Source organism: Macaca fascicularis, chromosome 1 (genome assembly GCF_037993035.2).
Source record: "Macaca fascicularis isolate 582-1 chromosome 1, T2T-MFA8v1.1".
Taxonomy (NCBI): domain Eukaryota; kingdom Metazoa; phylum Chordata; class Mammalia; order Primates; family Cercopithecidae; genus Macaca; species Macaca fascicularis.
Genome location: NC_088375.1, coordinates 25,532,894 through 25,560,088, shown reverse-complemented (window position 1 = coordinate 25,560,088; position 27,195 = coordinate 25,532,894). Strand labels below are relative to the sequence as shown.

General features: G+C 41.1%; 1 protein-coding gene across 7 annotated transcripts in view; it reads left to right on the top strand.

Annotated features, from left to right (window-relative positions):
- ADCY10 (adenylate cyclase 10) overlaps positions 1 to 27,195 on the top strand; it is a 90,151-nt gene that overhangs the window by 10,329 nt on the left and 52,627 nt on the right. For 6 of the 7 annotated variants that reach the window (XR_012418922.1, XR_012418934.1, XM_065531682.2 and 3 more), the window contains 8 exons: positions 9,510 to 9,701; positions 12,491 to 12,609; positions 12,910 to 12,986; positions 14,467 to 14,656; positions 17,901 to 17,956; positions 23,011 to 23,164; positions 25,837 to 26,029; positions 27,010 to 27,096. Coding sequence is in view for 5 of the 7 variants with exons in the window: in XM_065531682.2 (XP_065387754.1) it covers positions 9,510 to 9,701; positions 12,491 to 12,609; positions 12,910 to 12,986; positions 14,467 to 14,656; positions 17,901 to 17,956; positions 23,011 to 23,164; positions 25,837 to 26,029; positions 27,010 to 27,096 (1,068 nt within the window). In the remaining 2 variants the exon portion in view is untranslated. The remainder of the gene's footprint in view (positions 1 to 9,509; positions 9,702 to 12,490; positions 12,610 to 12,909; positions 12,987 to 14,466; positions 14,657 to 17,900; positions 17,957 to 23,010; positions 23,165 to 25,836; positions 26,030 to 27,009; positions 27,097 to 27,195) is intronic. The other variant, XM_074004111.1, reaches the window with a different exon arrangement.

Here is a 27,195-nt window from a genome sequence, read left to right as displayed (position 1 = left end):
TTGGCCCGACTGGTCTCAAACTCCTGACCTGAAGTGATCTGCCCGCCTCACCCTCCCACAGTGCTGGGATTACAGGCATAAGCCACCACGCTGAGCCTAAAAAGACATTCTCTATGTGTAGGTGACTGTGAAACTCATTGTTCAAATCTCAGTACTTTAAAAGAGGGCATTATTCACAATTATAATCTGACAACAGGCATAAAATAAGACTGCGTTGCTTATATAATTGGGCAAATGGGAGCTGTTGCAAGCATATAAGAACATGTGGGCACCCTTTCTGTATGCCACATTGCAGAAAGACTTCAAGTGGATGAACATTGGCACACTATTTCTCCAAGTTATTTGCATTAGATCTTAAGTTTTGAGATTTAACAATGCAGGTAATAAGTATACTCTGAGCTACCTCCACCCTCCAGTGTTTTCTCTTTTTATTCTCTTAATCTTGATTCTCTCAAATTTATTAATCCATGTGAATAATAACTGTCTCTGACCGCTCACCATATGCCAGTCACTCTGCTAGTTCATGTATTTATTCTTTACAGTCCTTGGTAGATATTTTTATCCCCATTTTATATGTATAAGAAAACTGAGACCCAGAGAACACTACAACCTTTCCTGAGGTTGTCAAGTAAAAGATATAGCTAGGATTTGAACCCTGGTCTGTCTGAATTCTACAATTTTTGACAGGCTATCCACCCTCCTAATATATGCCTGCTTTGATACTTAGTCCCATCAAAATGCTGTTGTGTCCTGGAGGAAATCTTTGTAACAAAGTCCTGTCCAGTGGGTAGCTGCCTTCATAAGTGAATTGGAGAGGTCTCAGAATGCACCCTGCCACTTCAGCCCACTGTAAAAACATTACCCCTAGTGCCTGCAATTGCTTGATTCTTTATGGCTTTCGAAGCTTAAAAAAGTCACCCCATTCTCCCCTAGCCATTCTCAAGAGCTATAATACATTATGCTTCTTTAATTGCAACCAGCTGAAAACAAGGTCTTTAGCAATGGAATATAGGATGGACTCTGTGAGTCACTGGGAAAATTCCAGGTAGGAAAAATGTTTACCTGGTGAAGAGGTACAGCTAAGAGGGTTGAAAACAAGACCAAAGACAACCTTTTACAACTTTCCCAAAACCAGCCCCTGCACCCAAAGAAGAGAAGTCCTTAAAGATACTGTAGTCCTCTTTTCCAAGCCAAAACTCAGAATACATAGTCTGACAGAAGTTTTTTATTTACTTGTGAATGATTTTATTTGAAAAATCAAGGCCAGACTCATGCCTGTAATCCCAGCACTTTGGGAGGCCCAGACAGGTGGATCACTTGAGCCTAGGAGTTCAAGACCAGCCTTGACAACATGGCAAAACCCCATCTCTACAAAAATACAAAAATTAGTTGGGTGTGGTGGCATGTGCCTGTAGCCTCAGCTACTCAGGAGGCTGAGGTGAGAGGATCACTTGAACAAGGAGATGGAGGTTGCAGTGAGCCGAGATGGCGCCATTGCACTCCAGCCTTCGGGACAGAGTGAGACCCTTCTCTAAAGAAAGAAAGAAAGAAAGAAAGAAGGAAATCAGCACATTGGTTAATTAGAAATTATTAAATCCCTTTTATAAAAAGAATAAAATTACATGAAACCAGGACCTTCTAGGCAGTTAGGAAGCATGGCTGCATTATTCCCTATACCAATTCTTCTTTAATCTAGAAAATGTGCTTCACATTGTCGTTGGAGAATCTGACACTTCTGTGCTATTTCGAGGAGAAAGTGCAGTGATTTTCCCCCATTGGTTTGCTATGTACTTAATTAACAAAATTCAGGAGTGATGATTGGCAGGGATAATTTGGGAACATTCTCCTTTCTTTTCCTGTGCCTGTTGTGTTGGAGAGAAGAAATGAAATATACCACCGCAGAGAGGCAGAAGTGTGTGGCAGATTAAATGTTGGATGAGCCAGGTGCGATGGCTCATGCCTGTAATCCCAGCACTTTGGGAGGCCGAGGTGGCGAATCACAAGGTCAGGAATTCAAGACCAACCTGACCAACATGGTGAAACCCTGACTCTACTAAAAATACAAAAATTAACCAGTCGTGGTGGCGCACACTTGTAATCTCAGCTACTCAGGAGGCTGAGACAGGAGAATCGCTTGAACCCGGGAGGCAGAAGTTGCAATGAGCCGATGTTGTGCCACTGCACTCCAGCCTATGTGACAGAGCAAGACTTTGTCTCAAAAATAAATAAATACATAAATATAAAAATAAATAAATAAATGTTGGATGAGGAGTCTGGAGATTTGGGTTCTAGTGTATTGTGTCCTTATGTGACCTTGGGAAAGTTGTGTTACTTCTCCATACATCAGTTATCTAATCAGTAAAATGGTGATAATGATACTGATTTCAGTTTGTTTGAACATAGTGTAGAATAGAATGTGAAAACATTCCAGAAAAAACCTAATGAAAATAGAAGGTTGAATTACATAGCATGCTATTCTTATTCCTAACTATAAAAATAAGAGAGCCAAACTAGCAGATGGCATCTGTGGACCTGTATGGGGCCTGAGGGAACTCGTCACCCTGAAGGGAAAGGACACGTGCCTGGCTGCCTTTGCCACCTGCTGATTGTAGAGCACTAGGGCCTTGAACAAAAATAGGTGGTAGCCTGGTAGTAGTCACAGTGGGCCTTGGGCAATATCCAGTGCTGTGCTGGCTTCAGGTCTGGCCCAGTGCAGTCTCAGTGATGGTAGCCACAAGGGTACTTGTGTGACTCCACCCCCAGCTCCAAGCAGCTCAGCACAGAGAAATAGAGACTCCGTTTGTTTGGGAGAAAGTAAGGGAAGAGAACAAAAGTCTCTGCCTGGTAATCCAGAGAATCCTTCTGGATCTTATTTAAGACCACAAAGGTGGTACCTCTATGAGTCTGCAAGAACTATAGCATTACTGCACTTGGGGTGCTCTGTAATGCAGATATGGCTTAGATCACAACACCCAAGTTTTTTTGAATATATGGAAAGCCTTCCCAAGGAGGACAGGTACAAACAAGGCTAAATGTCAAAGACTACAATAAATACCTAACTCTTCAATGTCCAGACACTGACGAACTTCCACAAGTATCAAAACCATCCAGGAAAACATGACCTCACAAAGGAACTAAATAAGGCACCAGGATAGAGAAACAGAGACATGTGACCTTTCAGACAGGTAATTCAAAAAAGCTGTTTGAGGAACTCAAAGAAATTCAACATAACACAGAGAAGGAATTTAGAAACTTTCAGCCATGCTAACTAAGAAAACAAGAGAAAAGACCCAAATAAATAAAATCAGAAATGAAAGAGGAGACATTATAACTGATACCACAGAAATTCAAAGGATCATTCGTGGCTACTATGAGCAGCTATATGCCAATAAACTGGAAAATCTGGAAGAAATGGATAAACTCCTATACACATGCATCCTACCAAGATTGGACCCTGAAGAAATCTAAAACCTGAACAGATGAACAACACGTAACAAGATCGAAGCCATAATAAAAAGTCTCCCAGCAAAGAAAAGCCTGGGACTCGAAGTCTTCACTGCTGAATTCTACCAAACACTTAAAGAAGAACTAATACCAACCGTACTCAAACTACTCTGAAAAATAGAAGAGGAGGGAATATTTCCAAACTCATTCTACGAGGCCAGTATTACCTGATACCAAAACCAGACAAAAGTACATCAAAAAAAGAAAGCTACAGGCCAGTATCTCTGATGAATGTTGATGTAAAAATCCTCAACAAAATATTAGCAAACTGGATTAAAAAGATCATCCATCATGATCAAGTGGGATTTTATCCCAGGGATGCAAGGGTGGTTGAACATATGCAAATCAAACACTGTGATATGTCTTATCTACAGAATGAAGGACAAAAACCATATTATCATTTCAGTTGATGCTGAAAAAGCAGTTGATAACATTCAACATCCCTTCATGATAAAAATTCCCAAAAAACTGTGTATAGAAGGAACATACCTCAACATAAGAAAAGCCATATACAATAGACCAACCGCTAGTATCATGCTGAATAGGGAGAAACTGAAAGCCTTTCCTCTAAGATCTGGAACACAAGGATGCCCACTTTACCACTGTTTTTCAACATAATACTGGAAGTCCTATGTAATCAGACAAGAGAAAGAAAGAAATGGCATACAAATTGGAAAGGAAAAAGTCAAATTATCCTTGTTTTCAGATTATCTTATTATATTTGGAAAAACCTAAAGACTCCACCAAAAAACCATTAGAACTGATAAACAAATTCAACAAAGTCACAGTATACAAAATCATCATACAAAAATCAGCATTTCTATATGCTAACAGTGAACAATCTGAAAAAGAAATCAAGAAAGTAATCCTGTTAACAATAGCTTAAAATAAAATAAAGTACCTAGTAATTAACCAAAGAAGTGAAAGATCTCTACCATGAAAACTATAAAATGTTGACGCAAGAAATTGAAGAGTCCACAAAAAAAAATGAAAGATATTCCATGTTCATAGATTGGAAGAATATTCGTACTAACCAAAGCAATCTACAGATTCAATGCAATACCTATCAAAATACCAATGACATTCTTCACAGAAATAGAAAAAAATTCTCAAATTTACATGGAGCCGCAAAAGACTCAGAGTAGCTAAAGCTATCCTAAGCAAAAAGAATAAATCAGGAGGAATCATATTACCTGACTTCAAACTATACCACAGAGCTATAGCAACCCAAATAGCATAGTACTGGCATAAAAACAGACACGTAGAGGAGTGGAACAGAACAGCGAACCCAGAAATAAATTCATATATCTACAGTGAACTAATTTTTGACAAAAGAGCCAAGAATATACATTAAGGAAAAGACAATCCCTTCAATAAATTGTGCTGGGAAAAACTGGATATCCATATGCAGATGAATGAAACTAGACTCCTATCTCTCACTATATACAAAAATCAAGTCAAAATGGATTAAAGACTTTGAGACCTCAAACTATGAAACTACTACAAGAAAATATTGGAGAAACTCTCAAGGACATTGGAGTGGGCAAAGATTTCTTGAGTAATACCCCACAAACACAGGCAACCAAAGCAAAAATGGACAGATGGGATAACATCAAGTTTTTTTTTTTTAGAATGATTTTATCAGATAAAAACTTAGTTTCATTCATGAGCTTTTTTTAATCTTTTATTTTTGTATTTTTTAAAATTATACTTTAAGTTCTAGGGTACATGTGCACAACGTGCAGGTTTGTTACATATGTATACATGTGCCACGTTGGTGTCCTGCACTCATTAACTCATCATTTACATTAGGTATATCTCCTAATGCTATCCCTCCCCCTCCCCCCACTCCACGATAGGCCCCAGTGTGTGATGTCCCCCACCCTGCATCCAAGCGTTCTCATTGTTCAATTCCCACCTATGAGTGAGAACATGTGGCATTTGGTTTTCTGTCCTTGCGATAGTTTGCTCAGAATGATGTTTCCAGCTTCATCTGTGTCCCTAAAAAGGACACGAACTCATCCCTTTTTATGGCTGCATAGTATTCTATGGTGTGTATGTGTCACATTTTCTTAATTCAGTCTATCACTGATGGACATTTGGGTTGGTTCCAAGTCTTTGCTATTGTGAATAGTACTGCAATAAACATACACGTGCATGTGTCTTTATAGCAGCATGATTTATAATCCTTTGGGTATATACCCAGTAATGGGATGGCTGGGTCAAATGGTATTTCTAGTTCTAGATCCTTGAGGAATCACCACACTGTCTTCCACAATGGGTGAACTAGTTTACAGTCCCACCAACAGTGTAAAAGTGTTCCTATTTCTCCACATCCTCTCCAGCACCTGTTATTTCCTGACTTTTTAATGATTGCCATGCTAACTGGTATGAGATGATGTCTCATTGTGGTTTTGATTTGCATTTCTCTGATGGCCAGTGATGATGAGCATTTTTTCATGTGTCTGTTGGCTGCATAAATGTCTTCTTTTGAGAAATCTGTTCATATCCTTTGCCCACTTTTTGATGGGGCTGTTTAATTTTTTTCTTGTAAATGTGTTTAAGTTCTTTGTAGATTCTGGATATTAGCCCTTTGTCAGATGGGTAGATTATAAAAATTTTCTCCCATTCTGTAGGTTGCCTGTTCACTCTGATGGTAGTTTCTTTTGCTGTGCAGAAGCACTTTAGTTTAATTAGATCCCATTTGTCTATTTGGGCTTTTGTTGCCATCGCTTTTGGTGTTTTAGTCAAGAAGTCCTTGCCCATGCCTACATCCTGAGTGGTATTGCCTAGATTTTCTTCTAGGGTTTTTATGGTTTTAGGTCTAACATTTAAGTCTTTAATCCATCTTGAATTAATTTTTGTATAAGGTGTAAGGAAGGGATCCAGTTTCAGCTTTCTACATATGGCTAGCCACTTTTCCCAGTACCATTTATTAAATAGGGAATCTTTTCCCCATTTCTTGTTTTTGTCAGGTTTGTCAAAGATCAGATGGTTGTAGATGTGTGGTATTATTTCTGAGGGCTCTGTTCTGTTCCATTGGTCTATATCTCTGTTTTGGTACCAGTATCATGCTGTTTTGGTTACTGTAGCCTTGTAGTATAGTTTGAAGTCGGGTAGCGTGATGCCTCCAGCTTTGTTCTTTTGACTTAGGATTGTCTTGGCAATGCGGGCTCTTTTTTGGTTCCATATGAACTTTAAAGTAGTTTTTTCCAATTCTGTAAAGAAAGTCATTGGTGCTTGATGGGGATGGCATTGAATCTATAAATTACCTTGGGCTGTATGGCCATTTTCATGATATTGATTCTTTCTCTCCATGAGCATGGAATATTCTTCCATTTGTTTGTGTCCTCTTTTATTTCATTGAGCAGTGGTTTGTAGTTCTCCTTGAAGAGGTCCTTCACATCCCTTATAAGTTGGATTCCTAGGTATTTTATTCTCTTTGAAGCAATTGTGAATGGGAGTTCACTCATGATTTGACTCTCTGTCTGTTATTGGTGTACAGGAATGCTTGTGTTTTTTGCACATTGATTTTAACATCAAGCTTTAAAAGTTTCTGCACAGCAAAAGAAACTGTCAACAAAGTGAAGAAATGGAAGAAAGTATTTGCAAACTACCCATATGACAAGGAATTAATCTCCAGAATATATAAGGAGCTCTAACAGCTCCTTAGAAAAAAGTCTAATAATCCAATTTAAAAAATGGGTAAAAGATCTGAATAAGGCCAGGCACAGTGGCTCACACCTGTAATCCCAGCACTTTGGGAGGCCGAGGCGGGCAAATCATGAGATCAGGAGTTCAAGACCAGCCTAGCCAACATGGTGAAACCCTATCTCTACTAAAAATACAAAAAAGTACTTGGGTGTAGTGGCGGGTGCCTGTAATCCCAGCTGCTCAGGAGGCTGAGGCAAGAGTATCGCTTGAACCTGGGAGGTTGGAGGTTGCAGTGAGCTGAGATGTGCCACTGCACTCCAGCCCGGGCAACAGAGTGAGACTGCGTCTCAAAAAAAAAAAAAAAAAACTACATAGACATTTCTCAAAGAAGACATACAAATGGCAAACAAGTATGTGAAAAGGTGCTCAACATCATTGATCATCAGATAAATGAAAATCAAAGCTACAATAAGATTATCATCTCATCCCAGTTAAAATGACTTTTATCCAAAAGACAAGCAATAACAAATGCTGGACAGGATGCGAAAAAAAGGGAATCCTTGTACGCTGTTAATGAGAATGTAAATTAGCACAACCACTATGGAGAACAGTTTGAAAGTCCTCAAAAAGCTAAAAAATAGAGCTACCATACAATCTAGAAATTCTACTCCTAGATACATACTCAAAAGAAATCAATATATTGAAGAGATATCTGCACTCCCATGTTTACCGCGGTGCTATTCACAATAGTCAAGACTTGGAAGCAACTTAAGTGTCCATCAACAGAGAAATGGATAAAGAAAATGTGGTACATTTACACAACGAAGTACTATTCAGTCATAAAAAAGAATGAGATCTGTCATTTGCAACAACATGAATGGAACTGGAAGTCAATATGTTAAGTGAAATAAACCAGGTATAGAAAGAGAAACCGCATGTTCACACTTATTTGTGGGTGCTAAAAATTAAAACTGTTGGGCTGGGCACGGTGGCTCATGCCTGTAATCCCAGTACTTTGGGAGGCCGAGGCGGGCAGATCATGAGGGCAGGAGTTGGAGACCAGCCTAACCAACATGGTGAAACCTCATCTCTACTAAAAATACAAAAATTAGCCGGGTGTGGTGGTACGTGCCTGTAATCCCAGCTACTCAGGAAGCTAAGGCAGGAGAATCACTTGAACCCAGGAGGCAGGGGTTGCAGTGAGCCGAGATCGTGCCACTGCACTCCAGCCTGAGCAACAGAGCGAGACTCTGTCTCAAAAAAATAAAAATAAAAATAAAAAATAAAACCATTGAACTCATGGGGATAGAGAATATAAGGATGGCTATCAAAGGCTGGGAAGGGTAGTGGGGGATGAGGAGGAATTGGGGATGGTCAATGAGTACAAAAAATGAGAAAGAATGAGAAAGACCTAGTGTTTGCTAGCACAACAGAGTAACTATAGTAAAAAATAATATAATCATTGATATGATTTGGATTTGTATCCCCTCCCAAATCTCATGTTGAATTATAATCCCCAATGTTGGTGGAGGGGACTGGTAGAAGGTGATTGGATCATAGGGGTAGATTACACCCTTGCTGTTCCCATGATAGTGAATGAGTTCTCATGGGATCTGGTTGTTTAAAAGTGTGTAGCACTTCCCCCTGCTCTCCTCTGGCCATATAAGACATGCCTGCTTCTCCTTCATCTTCCCCCGTATTATAAGTTTGAGTCCTCCCCAGCCATGCTTCCTGTACAGCCCAGGGAACTGTGAGTCAATTAAATCTCATTTCTTTGTAAATTACCTAGTCTCAGGTAGTTCTTTATAGCAGTGGGAGAACGGACTAACACAACCATACATTTTTAAAATAACTAAAAGAGTATAATTGGATTGTTTGTAACACAAACAATAAATGCTTGAGGGGATGAATAATCCATTTACCCTGATGTGATTATCACACATTGCATGCCTGTATCAAAATATCTCATGTAACACATAAATATGTACATTTACTATAGATCTACAAAAATTAAAAAATTTTTAAATTTTTTTAAAAACTAAGAGAGCCAAAAAGAACAGTAGTTCTTTCCCTTATTGCGATGGCTCATATTGGCATGAGGAAGCCAGCTGTTGGGGTAATGGAGTGGTTGCTGGCCAAAAATTAGCACATGCATAAATCCCCACTGGAAGAGAGGGATTTTGGTTCTATTTCCATCTGCTTGACTTCAGGCATGCTGGCTCTGTCACGTTTTACCTCACACATTCTGAGGTAGACATTCCCTAGATGATTTCAGGTATGAGGTGGGGGCAGTGTTGGGGGAGGGATCCACTGCCAAGGACACCTACAGAAAGCTGCTGTCTACTTTGCAGATTGATGACAAACAGCTTCAGGGCTATTTGTCTGAGCTTCGTCCAGTGACGATTGTGTTTGTGAACCTGATGTTTGAAGACCAAGACAAAGCAGAAGAGATAGGCCCAGCCATCCAGGATGCCTATATACACATCACATCTGTCCTGAAGATCTTCCAAGGCCAAATCAATAAAGTCTTCATGTTTGACAAGGTAAGTGTGAACTATGGGATGGGAACCTACCAATAGTTTGAGGTTAGCATTCATGGACAAGCACATTGGTGAGACGGAGAGAATAGACATGGGAAATTTAACCTAGAGGCTGGGCGTGGTGGCTCACGCCTGTAATCCCAGCTCTTTGGGAGGCCGAGGCAGGCGAATCACTTGAGATCAGGAGTTCAAGATCAGCCTAGCCAACATAGTGAAACCCTGTCTCTACTAAAAATACAAAAATTAGCCAGGTGTGGTGGCAAGTGCCTATAATCTCAGCTACTCAGGAGGCTGAGGCAGGACAATGGCTTGAACCTGAGAGGCGGAGGTTGTGGTGAGCCGAGATCACGCCACTGCACTCCAGCCTGGGCTATATAGTAAGATTCCGTCTCAACCAAACAAAAAAAGAAATTTAACCTAGAAGGCCAGTCTTTATAATTACAAATTCTATGGTGGATATGGCACTTACTCTGTGCCAGGCACTGTTCTCAGGACCTGATCTGTATTGACTCATTTCATCCTCATGACCACTCTGAGTGGTAAATGCTCTTGTCATTATCCTCATTATATAGATGAGGATGCTGAAACAGAGATTAGGATGCCAGGACAATGTGAGATTACGTTTTGCTCATGATCATCAAGTTAGTAAAGGGGGAGGCTGGGATTCAAACCCAAGCAGTCTGCCATCCCTGTCTGAGCTCACTACACTGGGCTACCTCTCACTACACGTAAGTCTCCAGCCCAGCGCATGATGTATTACCCAGGGGTTTCGGGTCAGGAGTCTAGCAACCTTCACACCCCAGACTTGTTTCCAAGAATGCCCACTTGCCATGTCAACACCTCCAGTTCCCCCTTTATTTTCATCCATGGTAGGGAGGGCACTGCCTCTGCTCCCAAGTGTTTTCACTCTGTTTTTTTTTTTTTTTTGAGATAGAGTCTTGCTCTGTTGCCCAGGCTGGAATGCAGTGGTGCAATCTCGGCTCACTGCAACCTCCGCCTCCCGGGTTCAAGCGATTCTCTTGACTCAGTCTCCTGAGTAGCTGGGATTACAGGCATGCACCACCACACCCAGCTAAGTTTTGTATTTTTAATAGAGATGGGGTTTCGCCATGTTGGCCAGGTGGGTCTCGAATTCCTGACCTCAAGTGATCCACTTGCCTCGGCCTCCCAAAGTGCTGGGATTACAGGCGTGAGCCACCGTGCCTGGTCTTCACTCTGTTCTTAATCAATTCAGAGAAAAGTGATGTGATGAACAAAGGACCACAGATGCATATGTGAGAATTGATTTCCCATCTCAATTCCTTTTGTGTATTAAAAGCAGAGCACTTAATTACTGCCCTGCATCCACTCACTCACTAATACAACAAGCATTTACTGAGCATTTCATAGAAGATGAAAAACTAGGGCTGGGCAGCAGAGATGAGTAACACACACATTGACACAACTAGGCAGGAAGCATGCATTCCATATGAGACGAACTAACTCTGTGCTATGGGAGTTCTGGGAAAGGGATTACTTCCAGCCTGGTGCCTCCAGTATCTTCTTCAATATTGACTCATGGGTATCATAAGAAAAGAGTATAGAATCTAAGAGAACAGTCTTTTGTGTCTTGCAGACGTGGCTCCAAAGATTCCCAGCTGTGAGACTTAGCAAGTCATTGAACTTCTCTGAGCCTTGGTTTATTCCTCTTTGAATGGGGATAGTATTTGCCTCAAATGATTGTGGAAAGTTTTAAATAATGTAATATGTGTGAGGCACTTGGTGTAATGCCTATCTTAGAGTCAGCACGCAATAAATGAGAGCTGGGGATATCAAAAGCTCTTGCCAGGTCACTACATAAATTTGCTGGCAAAATGGGCTCCCTGCTTCCCCCAAAGGGGTGGCCCTCTTTACACATACCTAGAAGCAGGGTTTCTCCCTTCACGTCAAGGCAGATCCCAGTTCTTTTAAAGATCTAATAGTTGATCAAATTCTTTTGGACAGGGTTGAAGAAACTGAGGTTATTTTAGCATTCTTTGCATTTTATCAGGATGTAACATGTCAAAAACTCAAAATTTCAACCCATCTTCCTTTATTCACAATGCCCTTTTCTTACAGACAACAGCACCTGACTGAGGTCATTTTTTAAGTGACTAATACTACAAATGCCAAGCTTTAGAATTGACTCATTGCATGGAACAGTTAGCTTTATGATAAGAAAACCTACTCGCAGCCTAAGCCTTTATCCCTAAGAATGATAACAGTATCTGCAAAGTACTTTATAGTTTACGATGACTTTTTGAATATATAACACATTAATTCTTTTAGTAGGCAAAAGCATCTCAGCAGGTCTACAGTATATCCATTTTCAGATAGATAAACAGAAGTTCCTAGATTGTAATTGACTTACTAAGTTTCCACAGTTGAGAAGTGGCTTGAGAACAGAGACTTTCTGATTCCACAGCTGGTACCTTTTCCACTGCTCTGTGCTGCTGCTTCATAGACTTAAACTGAGCACCTTGCAGCATGGACCTTGGCCACAGGAGAGAGTAAGCTGGAGCATGCACACAGATAGCTCAGCCCTATTCACTACATCTGGAGCAAAACAAGCCCTTCTCCAGGGCTCAAGCCCTCTTGTTGATGATGCAGTAGAAGTGATTGAAGTGTACTAAAAATAAAATACTGTGAGAGAAATCATGATGAAATTTGATTCAGAAGCCGAAAATTGCCGCCGGCTCTCTGTTGAGCCTTCTGGCCCGTCAGTTGAAAGCACACTGTCCATCAGCTGTGGTTGCTGTCTCCCTCCCTCACAGGGCTGCTCTTTCCTCTGTGTCTTTGGCTTCCCTGGGGAAAAGGTACCTGACGAGCTCACTCATGCTCTGGAATGTGCTATGGATATATTTGACTTCTGCTCTCAAGTCCACAAAATCCAGTGAGTGTTGACCCTGGTCCCACCCAGTGGTCCCTGACCCTTTTGAGGCATTCGTAGGGGAGGGCATGCAGGGAACAGGAAAGAAAGAAGAATTAATTAAGAACTTAGTCCTGTGTCTTAAACTGTTGTTCCTCCCTCGCATCTCCGGGCCATGTAGAAATGCCATAAACTAATTCCAACGGATAGAGAAAATCCTTTCCCACCCTTTCCCAACCCAGGCATTATTTCCCACCCTTCCCACTTTCTCTATGCTCATTATCTTTGTCTCTTTCCCCACAAATCTTGTCTCCCCTGCACCAGAACTGTATCCATCGGCGTTGCCAGTGGGATTGTCTTCTGTGGGATCGTTGGACACACTGTGAGACACGAGTACACAGGTGTGCTGAGTCAGCTCATCTCCACTTTTCTTTCCGCAAACACAGCACCTTGCCACTGGGCTTTGTGGGAGGAAGCACAAAAATGAGTGAGACATGGGCCCTGTCCTCAGAAAGTCTTCCAGATGGAGCCAAGCCATGGAGCTCTCAATGCTTGCAGAGTGTGCATTTCTGGGGCTCCTCATGAGTATGAGAAATATGTAGTCATGGGAGGGGAGCAGTGGGAGGCTATATGTTGATGGAATGAGGGACTCCTGTAATAACTTCCTGTTAACAATAAGTAGTTACTTCTCTTAATTCCTGGAATAGGCTAGAACTCCTTAAAAATTATGAATGTTGATATTACTGAAAAATAGTGATACTCTCAAAAGAGAGTAGTAGTAAGTAAATGTTATCTCCAGATTTCACGACTCTATTACTTCCCTCTTCCATCCTATCAGGGTTTAAGATTTTCAGCAATAATGCGTCTAAAATACTGAATATATGTAAAATATCAAGATAGTTATGTCTGAAATGATACAATGCCTGAGATTTTCTTCAAAAGTACACAGGGTGGGGAGTGTATGGGGGTGAGGATGGGGCAGGATTGGAGATGGGCTAATGGCTTATTGGGATGGGGTGATGGGTATACGGAAATTCATTAAATTATATTTTATTTTATGGCCAAATTTCTCCACAATAAATAGTTTTTAAAAAGAGTATCTTGTTCAGAAGTATTCAAGTTTATGTTAAAGTGACACATTTGCTACCTCACTTGTAGTAATATTAATTGAGGGCTTACAAGCAGCCAGCCGCTGTTCAAAGTGATAAGCGTGTATTAACTCATTAATCTTCATAAACTACCCTCTGAGATAGATACTATTATCATCCCTATTTTATAGGTTAGAGAATGGAGGCATGAGGAGTTATTTAAAGTAATTGCCCCAAGTAATTTGCACATAGTTAGAGGTAGAGCTGGTGTTCAACCCTGCACAGTCTGCCTTCAGAGCCTGTGCTTCAATTCTCCATGCACGCCTCTTCTAGCCCATTTACTAAATCAAGAAATTGCCAAATGAAGGTTTATTCATAGGAGCATACAGACACGATTTTGTGTCTCATATGGGGATCAGTACCCCAGGCCCGAGCTTGTGTTTGTCCACCTTGTATTAGAAGACCAGTTCACACCTTCTGTGAGAGCCTTCAGTGCTGTGGCCATCCCACTTACAGAGCCTGCTCCATACTCAAGGCCCTTCCATCCCTGAGCAGATGATTCTCTTGGCCTCCCAGGTGAGGCAGAAACTTTGCTAATGGCTGATTAACTCCCTGGATATTTTGTTAACAGTCATTGGCTGAATATGGGTCTTGAGGCTAGACTTGTATGTCATTCATGAGCGACAAAGGGAGTAAAGGGTAAACATGCTATTTGGGGACAGTATGTTTCAGATTACATTCAGTTCAATGGCTGTTATTTCCCTGATCTTTGACTTTATCTTTCTTGTTATAGTCATTGGTCAAAAAGTCAACATAGCTGCCAGGATGATGATGTACTACCCAGGAATTGTGACCTGTGACTCTGTCACCTACAATGGCAGCAACCTACCAGCCTACTTTTTTAAAGAGCTTCCAAAGAAAGTTATGAAAGGTGTTGGAGATTCTGGACCATTGTATCAGTATTTGGGCCGTACTGAGAAAGTGTGAGTGTGGAGCATTAATTTTGAAGTATATTTTAGTAAAGAAGTCGGAGAATTATGATAGCAAAGCAATCACCTGTTTAAGATTTGGAGCCAATTCAAGAAGTTGAAATCTATGCTTTCCCCAGACCAAGTCCTAGACTTCATCCGACTGACGCTATGGCATGGTGGAAGAACCCATTCTCTACTCAGATCTGAGAATATGAGGGTGATTCTTCAAAGTTGTACAAACCAAAGAAAAAATCCTCTCATTTGAGTATCTATTTGCACCCAAATGGGCCCAATCACCAACCATTAAATATTTACTAATTATGTCAACCATATGCCGAATAGGGTTAGAAGAGTGTAAGATATTTTTCCTCCTCTAAGTCTTTAGTGACATACATTCCCCAAAAGCTCAGCATCGATTTATGGGTGTCACTTTGAAGCTTAAAATCCTTCGATGGCTTTTAGTCATTTTCATGGTGATGTTCAAAATCTCTGCAATGACATACAGGGTACCACCTGCCTTTCCAAACTCATCTCCTCCTGTGCCCCCTCCTCTGGGTTGTTTAAGTAGATTGTCCTCATCAGCACCCACCCACTCCTGGTTTATTGGGAAAACCACAGTCAATTTTTGAAACCCAGCTCGAGGGATTCATAGACATTCCTCTATGAATTCCCCATCCCAGCTAGACAGTTAAGCTCTTTCCTCCTTTGTCTTCCTCCTTCCTCTTCCTTTTCTCCTCCTATAGCATATGACTCCATTAGAACACTCCTCACCCTATATCACAATTATTCACTTGCTATACTTTCCACTTGTTACACTGTGAACTCTTTGAAGATACTAATTATTTCTTTATTCTTATATCCCCAGTGCTTGATATACAGTAGGTCCTCAATAATGATGAATAAATGAATAGCATGGAAAGCAGAAAGTTGTTATTCTTTTTGTTAGCAAGCTAGAATCAAGGTCTTCAAGAATCAGATAAGAGAACCAGGGCTGCAGTTGGGTCAAAGTGTCTTTATTATTCACTTCAGTATTCCTGAGGCTGAGCACTGTGCTTGGCGTACATAGGCCATCAAGAAAGTGCAGTTTGAATACATGAATGAATAATAATTTTTAGTGAGTACTTATTAAACATCAGGTACTTTACCTCAAAATATATAATTTAGTCTTAATATTGACCATATGAGATAGAAACTATTATAATTTCCATTTTATAAATTCAAAAACTGAGGCTCAGAGATGTTAAATGACTTGTCTATGGCTATATCTATAGTGTGCAATGGAGTCAAGATTCAGTCACAATAATGTGACCTTACGGGCAATCACAAAACCTCAGTGGTGTGCAAAAATAAACATTTGTTTTTCTCACAAATGTGGGGTTCAGTTGATCTTGGCTGGATTTGGTTGATCTTGTCTTGGCTTATTCACATGCCTGGGGTTCAACAGGCTATCGGCCAAGTTAGCGGCCTCAGTTGGGGTAATTAGGGCAATTAGGTTCTATGTGTCTCATCTTCCATCCAGTATGTTTGTCCTGGCAATATTGGAGGAGCAAGAGAGCAGGCCCAATGCAAAAGCATTTTTCAAGCCTCTTCTTGTCTTATGTTTGCAGACAGTCCATTGACGAAAGCATTCACAAGGCTAAGTCTAGAATGAGAGGACTCTGCCAAGTTACACGGCAAAGGGCATAGATACAAGTACTGGGGCCATTAATGCAGTCAGTTTACTATGCAAACCCAGGACTATCTTATCCCAAAGCCTGCACTCTTCATGATTTTTCTGTACCATCTCTGTAGATAAAAGAGTGTAGAAATACACATACACATATGAACAGGACCCAGTTCCTGCCTAGAAAATTCACAATAAAGTGGGGAAGACCAACATACACAAACTTAGCTGTACATTACATGGGAACCTTTGATATATGCTATAAGAGAGGCATAACAAAGTAGTATTGTAGTTCAGAGAAGGGCATAATCCATTTTGAGTAAAAGGCTTCTTCAAGAGATACTGTTACAGAGTGAGGAAACATATGCACCCTGGCCTATGCTGGGACACTGTCAGTATCCTGTGTTACTACCTGCTGTGGGGTCTTGTGCCTGAATTTCCTCACTGGCGAAATGAACATAATAGTCATACTACTTTTTTTTTCTTTCTTTTTTTTTTTTTGAGATGGAACTTTGCTCTTGTTGACCAGGATGGAATGCAATGGCATGATCTTGGCTCACTACAACCTCCGTCTCCTGGATTCAAGCGATTCTCCTGCCTCAGCCTCCAGAGTAGCTGGAATGACAGGCGCATGCCACCACGTCCAGCTAATTTTTGTATTTTTAGTAGAGGCAGAGTTTCACCATGTTGGTCAGGCTGGTCTCAAACTCCTGACGTCAGATGATTCAGCTGCTTCAGCCTCCCAAAGTGCTGGGATTACAAGTGTGAGCCACTGCGTCTGGCCAGTAGTGCTTTTTTCTTTCTTTCTTTTTTTTTTAGACGGAGTCTCGCTCGGTCGCCCAGGCTGGAGTGCAGTGGCGCGATCTCGGCTCACTGCAAGCTCTGCCTCCCAGGTTCACGCCGTTCTCCTGCCTCAGCCTCCCCGAGGAGCTGGGACTACAGGCGCCTGCCACCATGCCCGGTTAATTTCACTTTGTATTTTTGGCAGAGACGGGGTTTCACCGTGTTAGCCAGGATGATCTCGATCTCCTGACCTTGTGATCTGCCCGCGTCGGCCTCCCAAAGTGCTGGGATTACAGGCGTGAGCCACTGCTCCCAGCCAAGTAGTACTTCTGAGCAATGTTTTTGTCAGGATTAAAGAAAATGATGCATGTAAAGCACTTGGAACTGCACCAGACACATAGCATGTGCTTAAAAAAAGGTGCGCTATTATTGTTTAAGCAATTGGTGGAATTTTTGCAGAATGTGTGACTCTGCACCACATTGAAGTCTATTGGGCCGTATATCAGGTGTCTGATCTCCTTAGAAAGGGGTTTCCTCTACCAGTGCAGACTCAACAAGCATTTATTGAACAATGTGCCAGGTGCTATGGAAACAGATGCTTCCTGAGTTCTTTGGATTCTCCACTATCAAGTAAGACCTTCTCCTTTCTCCTTCTCTTGGCATTTGCAACCCTTGAGTCAGGGGATAGACTCATGTTAGCAATTGAGAAGGAAACTTTCTGGGGACTAAGAACTAGTCACTCTTGCTCTCAATATTTCCCTGTTTTGAATCTAACATCTGTTTTTTTTTTTTTTTTTTCCTTCTCTTCAGCATGTTTGGTATGGCGTGCCTCATCTGCAACAGAAAGGAGGATTACCCTTTGCTGGGTAGGTAGTAGGCCTTGATTTTAAACTTCTTTATTGAACTATAACAAAACATGCAGGAAAATACATCAATGATAAGTGTGCAACTTAATGAATTATCACAAAGTGAAAATATAATCATCGTTCAAGTTAAGAAATAGAAAAATAGGCCGGGCGCGGTGGCTCAAGCCTGTAATCCCAGTACTTTGGGAGGCCGAGACGGGCGGATCACGAGGTCAGGAGATCGAGACCATCCTGGCTAACACGGTGAAACCCCGTCTCTACTAAAAAAAAATACAAAAAACTAGCCGGGCGAGGTGGCGGGCGCCTGTAGTCCCAGCTACTCGGGAGGCTGAGGCAGGAGAATGGCGTAAACCCCGGAGGCGGAGCTTGCAGTGAGCTGAGATCCGGCCACTCCACTCCAGCCTGGGCGACAGAGCGAGACTCTGTCTCAAAAAAAAAAAAAAAAGAAAGAAATAGAAAAATAGCAATACACCAGGATTGCTCTTTCCTACTTCCTTTCCCCTGTTTAAAAAATTGATACAGATGGAATCATACATTGCATAATTATATATGCCTTATATATACTTTCTCTTACTCAATGGTGTGTTGTATAATTCATCCATATTGTTGGGTGTAGCTGTAATTCATTCTCTGTCATTACTATGTAGTATTGCATTTTTATACATATACAACAATTTACCCATTCTGTTACTGTACAACATTTGGGTTATTTCCAGTTTTTGGTTCTTATGAATAATATTGCTACAAACATTCTTACACAGTCTTTTGGTGAATGCATGTATGCATTTCTGTTGAGTACAATGTAAAATGTAGGACTGAAATTGTTGGGACAAAGGGTGCAATTTTGGTAGATGATGCCAAGTAGTTTTCCAAAATGGTTGTATTTCTTTCTATTCTGATCGAGTATGTTAAGAGAGTTCCAGTTGTTCTTCATCTTTGGCAACAACTTAGTTTAATTAATCTTTATCCTTTCAATAATTCTGTTGGGTATATAGTGGTATCTTGTTATGGTTTCCATTTGTATTTCCCTGATGTGGTTGAGCTCCTTTTTCATAAGTTTTTTGACCATTTGGACTGATTTATTTATTTATTTTGAGACAGAATCTCACTCTGTTGCCCAGGCTGGAGTACAATGGAGCAATCTTGGCTCACTACAACCTCTACCTCCTGGGTTCAAGTGATTCTCATGTCTCAGCCTCCTGAGTAGCTGGGATTACAGGTGCCCGCCACCATGCCCAGTTAATTTTTGTATTTTAGTGGAGATAGGGTTTCACCATATTGGCCAGACTGGTCTTGAACTCCTAGCTTCAAGTGATCCGCCCACCCCAGCCTCCCAAAGTGCTGGGATTACAGGCTTGAGCCACTGTGCCCAGCCCAGACATTTTTTTAAAGTACTTGTACAATTTTTCACCTAGTTTTCAACTGGGTTGTATTTTGATTATCTTTTGGAATTATTTACACATTCAGAAATGGGTCCTTTGTCATTTGTTTGTACTGTATATCACTTTTCCCACTCTGTACTTGCCTTTTTACTCTCAGTTATGCATTTAATATGCAGAATTCTTAATTTTAATGTAATCAAATTTACCTGTCTTTTATAGTTAGTGCTTCTGTATACTACATGAGATACCTTTCATTACCCAAAAATCACGGAGATATTTTTCTAGCATTTTTTTCAGAAATTTTGTTTTTTTTTTTTTTGTTTTTTTTTTTTTTTGAGACAGAGTCTCGCTCTTGTCGCCCAGGCTGGAGTGCAGTGGCGCGATCTCGGCTCACTGCAAGCTCCGCCTCCTGGGTTTACGCCATTCTCCTGCCTCAGCCTCCTGAGTAGCTGGGACTACAGGCGCCCGCCACCGCGCCCGGCTAATTTTTTGTATTTTTAGTAGAGACGGGGTTTCACCGTGGTCTCGATCTCCTGACCTTGTGATCCGCCAGCCTCGGCCTCCCAAAGTGCTGGGATTACAGGCGTGAGCCACCGCGCCGGGCAGAAATTTTGTTTTTACCTTTTATATTTAAGTCTACAACCCATTTGGAAGTGATATTTTTGTGATTCCTGGTGATAGGGCCCTTACTGTACAAAAGATAATTCGAGATTAGACTGGAGTAGACCTAAAATGAGGCAGGGATATACCTATGAGAGAAGAGACCCAACGAAGATTGGCCTGTGGATTCTGAAGGCAGCCACTTCGAGTAGCACTTGTAATTTCCTTCTGTCAGACACAAACATCCCCGAAAGTCTTATCATAAGTTAAATCTTGGTCTTAACTGTGTTAAGGCAATTAAGAGAAGGCTCTGTCTCACACTTTGGAGAAATATCAGGCCACAATCTTGGTGTCAGCAGAGCCTGAAGGAGGGCAACAGTTCCAGAACTGCAAAAAACACTTGGGCCAGGAGAAATGCCTCACTTTCACTGCTTTCAGGTAGTTTTCAGGGTCTTCAAGCCAATCACTTCATTTAAGTCCAGATTCCAAAACTCCGGAAGCTAGAGAGAAGGAATACCCACTCTCGCCCTCCTCTGAGGCCTTGCTTGTCATCCTAGGATATACTTACTTTAATAACTGACAGCAACAGAATCCTAACCTTCTTTCTATAAGACTGCAGACCCAACATGACAGTCACATTAGAACACATTATGTGTATATTTCTTTTTTTGTTTTTTTGAGACAGAGTCTCACTCTCTTGCCCAGGTTGGAGGCAGTGGTGTGATCTCAGCTCACTGCAACCTCTGCCTCCTGAGTTCAAGCGATTCTTCTGCCTCAGCCTCCCAAGTAGCTGGGATTACAGGTGCGTATCACCGCACCCAGCTACTTTTTGTATTTTTAGTAGAGACGGGGTTTCACCATATTGGCCAGGCTGGTCTTGAACTGATCTCGTGATCTGCCCGCCTTGGCCTCCCAAAGTGCTGGGATTACAGGTGTGAGCAACTGTGTGCAGCCTATGTGTATATTTCTCAGTCTGATGTAGTTGGCTTTTTGCCCTGATTCCACCAGTATGACAGAATGATCAGGCCCACATACCTTTCCTTCAAGCTATAACTAAACACAGATTGTCAGAGGCTAGCAGCATGGGAAATGCCCTTCTTTTACAAGAGCTGCTATAAATGCAATTGCAACAACATGGTTGACAACAAAACTATAATAAATAAATAGTGGCTTTTTAGGGTAAAAACTGCAGACAACAGTCCCCGATATTGAGGCTTTGCTTAGACAGAAACAAGGTGCAGGCATTTCAAGTGAAGGAGACCACCTCATTTGAGAATCCAGCTAAAGATAATCCATAAGGCTCTACCTGTAGGTGTTCTGTATGAATAGAACACAGGGAGCTGGAAGAGTCAGCTCGGCAGCCTTTTTTTTTTTTTTTTTTTTTTTTTAAGCTTCCTTAGGAAACTTTGTATTTTATTTTTATTTATTTTTATTATTATACTTTAAGTTCTAGGGCACATGTGCACAACGTGCAGGTTTGTTACTTATGTATATATGTGTATATATGTGTGTGCAGCTATGCAGACTTTTAAGCCTCATCTTCTGAGTTCCTATGTGAGCTTCATTCAGGCCAAAGAAAAACACAAAACATCTCACAAAATTGAGGTTTTTGCATTTTTTTTCCGAAAATTGCATTTTCGGAAAGGGAATATTTCACCCAAAAGAAGCAATACGGTCTGCTGAGTAGTTCTCACTAAGCCATACTCAGAAATTTATATTACCAAGCAAAGCACTTAGCTTCCTTTTATTAAATATCTACACTTGGATTAATGGTCCTTCAACAAAGACATTAGATAATACCTGGATATTTATTTGTTCTATCAATGAATAACAAAATGGGCCTCCACATTCATCTGCCCAGCAAAGAAGGAATAGTTGGTTCTCAATGAGTCTCCACCTTTTTTGACAGAAATTGTTCACTGCTTAGAAATTACAATTCTTCCAACTCCTTCCTGTATACCCAGATTTCAAAGACTGTGAGCAGAGTTTCAGATTTCAGCCAGGGTTGTTACAGTATTTAAAAACACACAAGAAAAATAAGGGTTGTAACCCAAGGTGATTTTTATTTTTTTCTTTTCCTTTTCCAAGTTTTCCATATTTTCTACAGTAAGCATATGTTAGTTTTATAATCAGAAAAAACCTACAATTTATTTTCACTAAGAATTTAAGTTGCTCTTATGATAGAAATAATCTGTACATGATTTCTGAAGGCAAATTGAATTTCATCCCTGGTAATGCTTTTTGTAGCCCTGAATTAAGTATAATTTTCATTTACAGAGGGCAAGTTTCCTTTATCACAGAATCAGAAATAAAAATATTTTATCCATAATTGTTTAATGTAGGAAACCTAACTTTGATAAATTTATTTCCTAATGCAATAGTCTACAGATTACTTCTAGTGTGTTGAAAACAAACAAACAACAACAACAACAAACAAGCTTTAGGGTTAGACAGCCTTGGCTTAATTCCTGATTGTGTAATCTAAGCACATCTCAGTTTTCTACACTATAATTAAACATTATAATGAGCGTTATAAGAATACTTTCCTTCACAGCTTCTAATCAAATAAAACTGCAAAACTACATGGTTAGCTTAAAAAGTGCATAAGGCTTGAAGAAAGTCTGTGAACAATGCCATGGAGAAATTCCAAGTTGGTTTTTTTTTTTTTTTTTTTTTTGAGATCGAGTTTTGCTTGTCGCCCAGACTGGAATGCAATGGCGCCATCCCAGCTCACTGCAACCTCCGCCTCCTGGGTTCAAGCGATTCTCCTGCCTCAGTCTCCTGAGTAGCTGGGACTACAGGCACCTGCCACCACATCTGGCTAATTTTTTTTTTTTTTTTTTTTTTTTTTAAGTAGAGACAGGGTTTCATAATGTTGGCCAGGCTGGTCACGAACTCCTCACCTCAGATGATCCGCCCGCCTCGGCCTCCCAAAGTGCTGGGATTATAGGAGTAAGCCACCGCGCCTGGCCCAAGGATATTTTTAGAAGGAATGTTTCTATGTGCCTTTTTATATCTCTAGACTATTTTATGCTGATTGAGTTTGCTCTCTTTTAAAACTAAAAATAACAGGACGTAATAAAGAGATCAACTACTTCATGTGTATTATGAAGAAATTTTTGATGTCTAACAGCAGCCAGGTCTTAATGTATGAGGGATTACCGGGATATGGAAAAAGCCAGATACTTACGAAAATTGAGTACCTGGCCCAAGGTGAGAACCACAGGTGAGTGTCTTGGAATGATTGTTCTGTGTGAACCCATAGAATCCTGATTTATTTTGATGCTTCTCTCCTTCCTATAACTTGCCTTATGTAAATTATCCATAACCTACAATGATTGGATGCCATGACACTCGTGCTGAATAGATAACTAACAATAAACATACAGAGCTAAGAAAAAGAGAAACTGGGCTGACCCATGGATATCCTGATTTAATGCCAGGTAGGGCTTGGTTATTTAAAGTTTCCTGGCCGGGCGCGGTGGCTCAAGCCTGTAATCCCAGCACTTTGGGAGGCCGAGGCGGGTGGATCACGAGGTCAGGAGATCGAGACCATCCTGGCTAACATGGTGAAACCCCGTCTCTACTAAAAATACAAAAAACTAGCCGGGCGTGGTGGCGGGCGCCTGTAGTCCCAGCTACTCGGAGGCTGAGGCAGGAGAATGGCGTGAACCTGGGAGGCGGAGCTTGCAGTGAGCCGAGATCGCGCCACTGCACTCCAGCCTGGGTGACACAGCGCGAGACTCCGTCTCAAAAAAAAAATAAATAAATAAATAAAAAATAAAGTTTCCTAAGTAATCCCAATATTCAGACAATTGGCATATATGTTGAGATCAAGGCTAGATTTGGTCTGCAGAACAAACACGTAAGTTTATCCAGCTAGCTGACAGGGAATCACTAGTTCAAACCGTTTAGTCCTGAGACTGGGGATAGAGAATGAGAGGTCTTTGGATTTTTCCCTGGAAGACAGATCTAATATACTTATCTCATGTTGTTCATTTATTTTCATATAAGGAATATCATGAGGGCTATCTCTGGGACAATCCATTCTACTTCCTCATGGAAGTAGATAGTATGGTATTCAACAACAGTAGCAATGACCAGGACAATAATTACGGTGTCTCATATCCTTTCCCCAGCTAACCTAAACAGTATGAGGGGAAAATGCTTGTTAATCTTATAATATTCTTAACTATATCTCTATCCCACATTAAAGTTAGGCCTGAGAAAGGCCAGTTTTAAAATATCTTTACCATTGCTGAAGGGATAATTCACAACAGTCAGAAGACATTTGTTTATTCACGTATTCAATCATTTATTGAATTCCTACTATGTTCAGGAACTACTAAGTGCTGTATTCATTAGCCAGGGCGTCTGTAAAAAAAGTGCTACAAATGGGTGGCTTACAACAGAAATTAGTCTCATAGTTCTCAGGAGTAGGAGTTTGAGATCAAGGCATCTTTTCTTCTCTGGACCATGAGGAAGAATCTGTTTCATGCCCACCTGCTAGCTTCTGATGGTTGCTGGCAATCTTTGGTGTTTCAAAGATGGCTTGTAGAAGCATCACCCTAATCTCTGCCTTCATTTCACATGGCATTCTCCCCGTGTGTTGTTTGTGTCCAAATTTCACCTTTTTATAAGGGCATCAGTCATACTGGATTAGAGGCCCACCCTACTCCAGGATGATCTCATCTTAACTAATTGTATCTGCAACGACTCTCTTTTCAAATAAGGTCACACTTTGAGGTCCTAGAGGCTAAGAATTTAACATACGAATTTTGTGGGGACATGTGTCAACAAATGCCAAAGCCCTGAATATCAATAAAGTCTGCTCTCTGCCCTCAAGGAGCTCTCACAGAAGAGGAGGAGAGAGATAATGTGTTAGTCCGTTTTCACGCTGCTATAAAGAACTACCTGAGACTGGGCAATTTATAAAGAAAAGAGGTTTAATTGACTCACAGTTCCCCATGGCTGGGGAGGCCTCAGGAAAATTAGAATCATGACAGAAGGCAAAGGGGAAGCAAAGCGTGTCTTACATGGCAGCAGGAGAGAGCGAGCAAAGGAGGAAGTGCCAAACTTTTAAACCATCAAATCTCATGAGAACTCCCTCACTATCATGAGAACAGCATGGGGGGAACCACCCTCATGATCCAATCCCTTCCCAACAGGTCTGTCTCCTGACACTCGGGGATTACAATTCGGGATGAGATTTGGGTGAGGACACAGAGCCAAACCATATCAGATAACATTAAAAGTTGAATGTAGTGAGGGCAATGATAGAGACATGCAATAGAGAATTGTGGAAGTTCAGAGAAGAAAGGATATGTAGCCAACCTTGGGACACTGATGACAGTTTCCAGGAGGCTACACCTGAGCTGAGACTTAAGATGAACATCAAATGAGGGGCAATGAGAAGTGATAGCACTCTGGGCTGAGGAGACAGCATAAGCAAAAGCATGGAGAGGAGAAACAGCTCTGGGTGTGCAGGGAACTCTCACCTGTTTGCTGTTGTGAAGGGTAGATTGCTCGGCAGAGAGTGGCAAGAAGGGATAGAATGAGGCTCTGGAAAGTCTTGTGTGTCACATAAAGGAGGCCTCGGTTCATGCTGTTAGGCAATGGAAGCTCCCAGTCAGAGTGGCTTGCTATTGTGGTAGTATAGGGTGGCAGTAGGACTAGAAAGGAGAGAATTAGCTAGGTTAAATTAATCAGGGCTTAGGAACAGGAGAATGAGGGAGTATATATATCAGAAGCAGCAATAAAGAACAATTGCCAGATAGGTTGGAAAATCTCCATCATTATAGCTGAATATGAGAAGACAGAACTTTCCTTTAACCTTTATTATTTTCAAAAATATATATTTAAAAACTCTCTTCTGATTCTTGATTTTCTCACAAACAGGGTCATTGCCATTTCATTAACTAAGATCAGCTTCCATCAAACCTTCTATACCATCCAGATGCTCATGGTCAATGTCCTAGGCCTGGACACTTGTAAACATTATAAAGAACGACAGACCAACCTTCAAAATAAAGTCATGACACTGTTGGATGAAAAGTTCTACTGTCTTCTTAATGACATTTTCCATGTTCAGGTAACTAGCTAGTATTATACTTCTGCACGAATAACCATGGGCAGGCACAGCAACTCCTCTCTGGTGCATTGTGACTCAGCATCTCTTTGGTCTGTATTTCTAGAGTATCCAGATGCTGAGTAAATGGCCCCAATCCTCTTTGGATGTGCATCCACATTCTTCACATATTAGAGGTATATTGAAATACCATACTCAAAAAAATCCAAACGACCACCTGCTGACTCATTTTTTCTTACCTTTCTATCATAGCTATGCTAGCTACTCTGGGACACAAAGTCTCTCTGTTCCTACAAGTGATGCCAGTGCAGAGACTGTGCCCTGTCTTTTCCTGAATTATCTAACACAGGGGTCCCCAACCCCTGGTACTAGTCCATGGCCTGTTAGAAACCAGACCACACAGCAGGAGGTAACCAGTGGGTGAGCAAGTGAAGCTTCATTTCTATTTATAGCCACTCCCCATTGCTCACATTATCACCTAAGCTCCTCCTCTTGTCAGATCAGCAGCAGCATTAGATTCCCATAGGAGCATGAACCCTATTGTGAACTGTGCATGCAAGCGATCTAGGCTGCATGCTCCTTATGAGAATCTAATGCCTGATGATCTGTCACTGTCTCCCATCACCCCCATATGGGACCATCGAGTTGCAAGGAAACAAGCTCAGGGCTCCCACTGATTCTATCTACATTACAGTAAGTTGTATAATTATTTCATCATATATTACAGTGTAATAATAATAGAAGTAAAGTGCACAATAAATGTAATGCACCTGAATCATCTCAAAATCATCCCCCCTGCCCCAGTTCATGGAAAAACTGTTTTCCACAAAACTGGTCCCTGGGGCCAAAAAGGTTGACACCACTTATCTAACACATGAGGATTTTAAGACACAGAATAGTTAAGTGTTTTGCCCAAAGTCGCACAGCCAGTAGTTCCCTTTGCTATTTTCCCATGCTTCATATTCTCATAATTCTTTGTACAGTTTCCTATTTCTCGGGAGATTTCCAGGATGAGCACCTTGAAAAAGCAAAACCAATTGGAAGTATTGTTTATGAAGATCTTGGAGCAGGTAAGAGCATCTGTGGGTCAAGAAGTTGGGGGAAGAAAACTGGGCAAATCACCATGAAGCCAGGTGGTTTGACTGCATTGGCAAGAGGCTTTTGCAGTA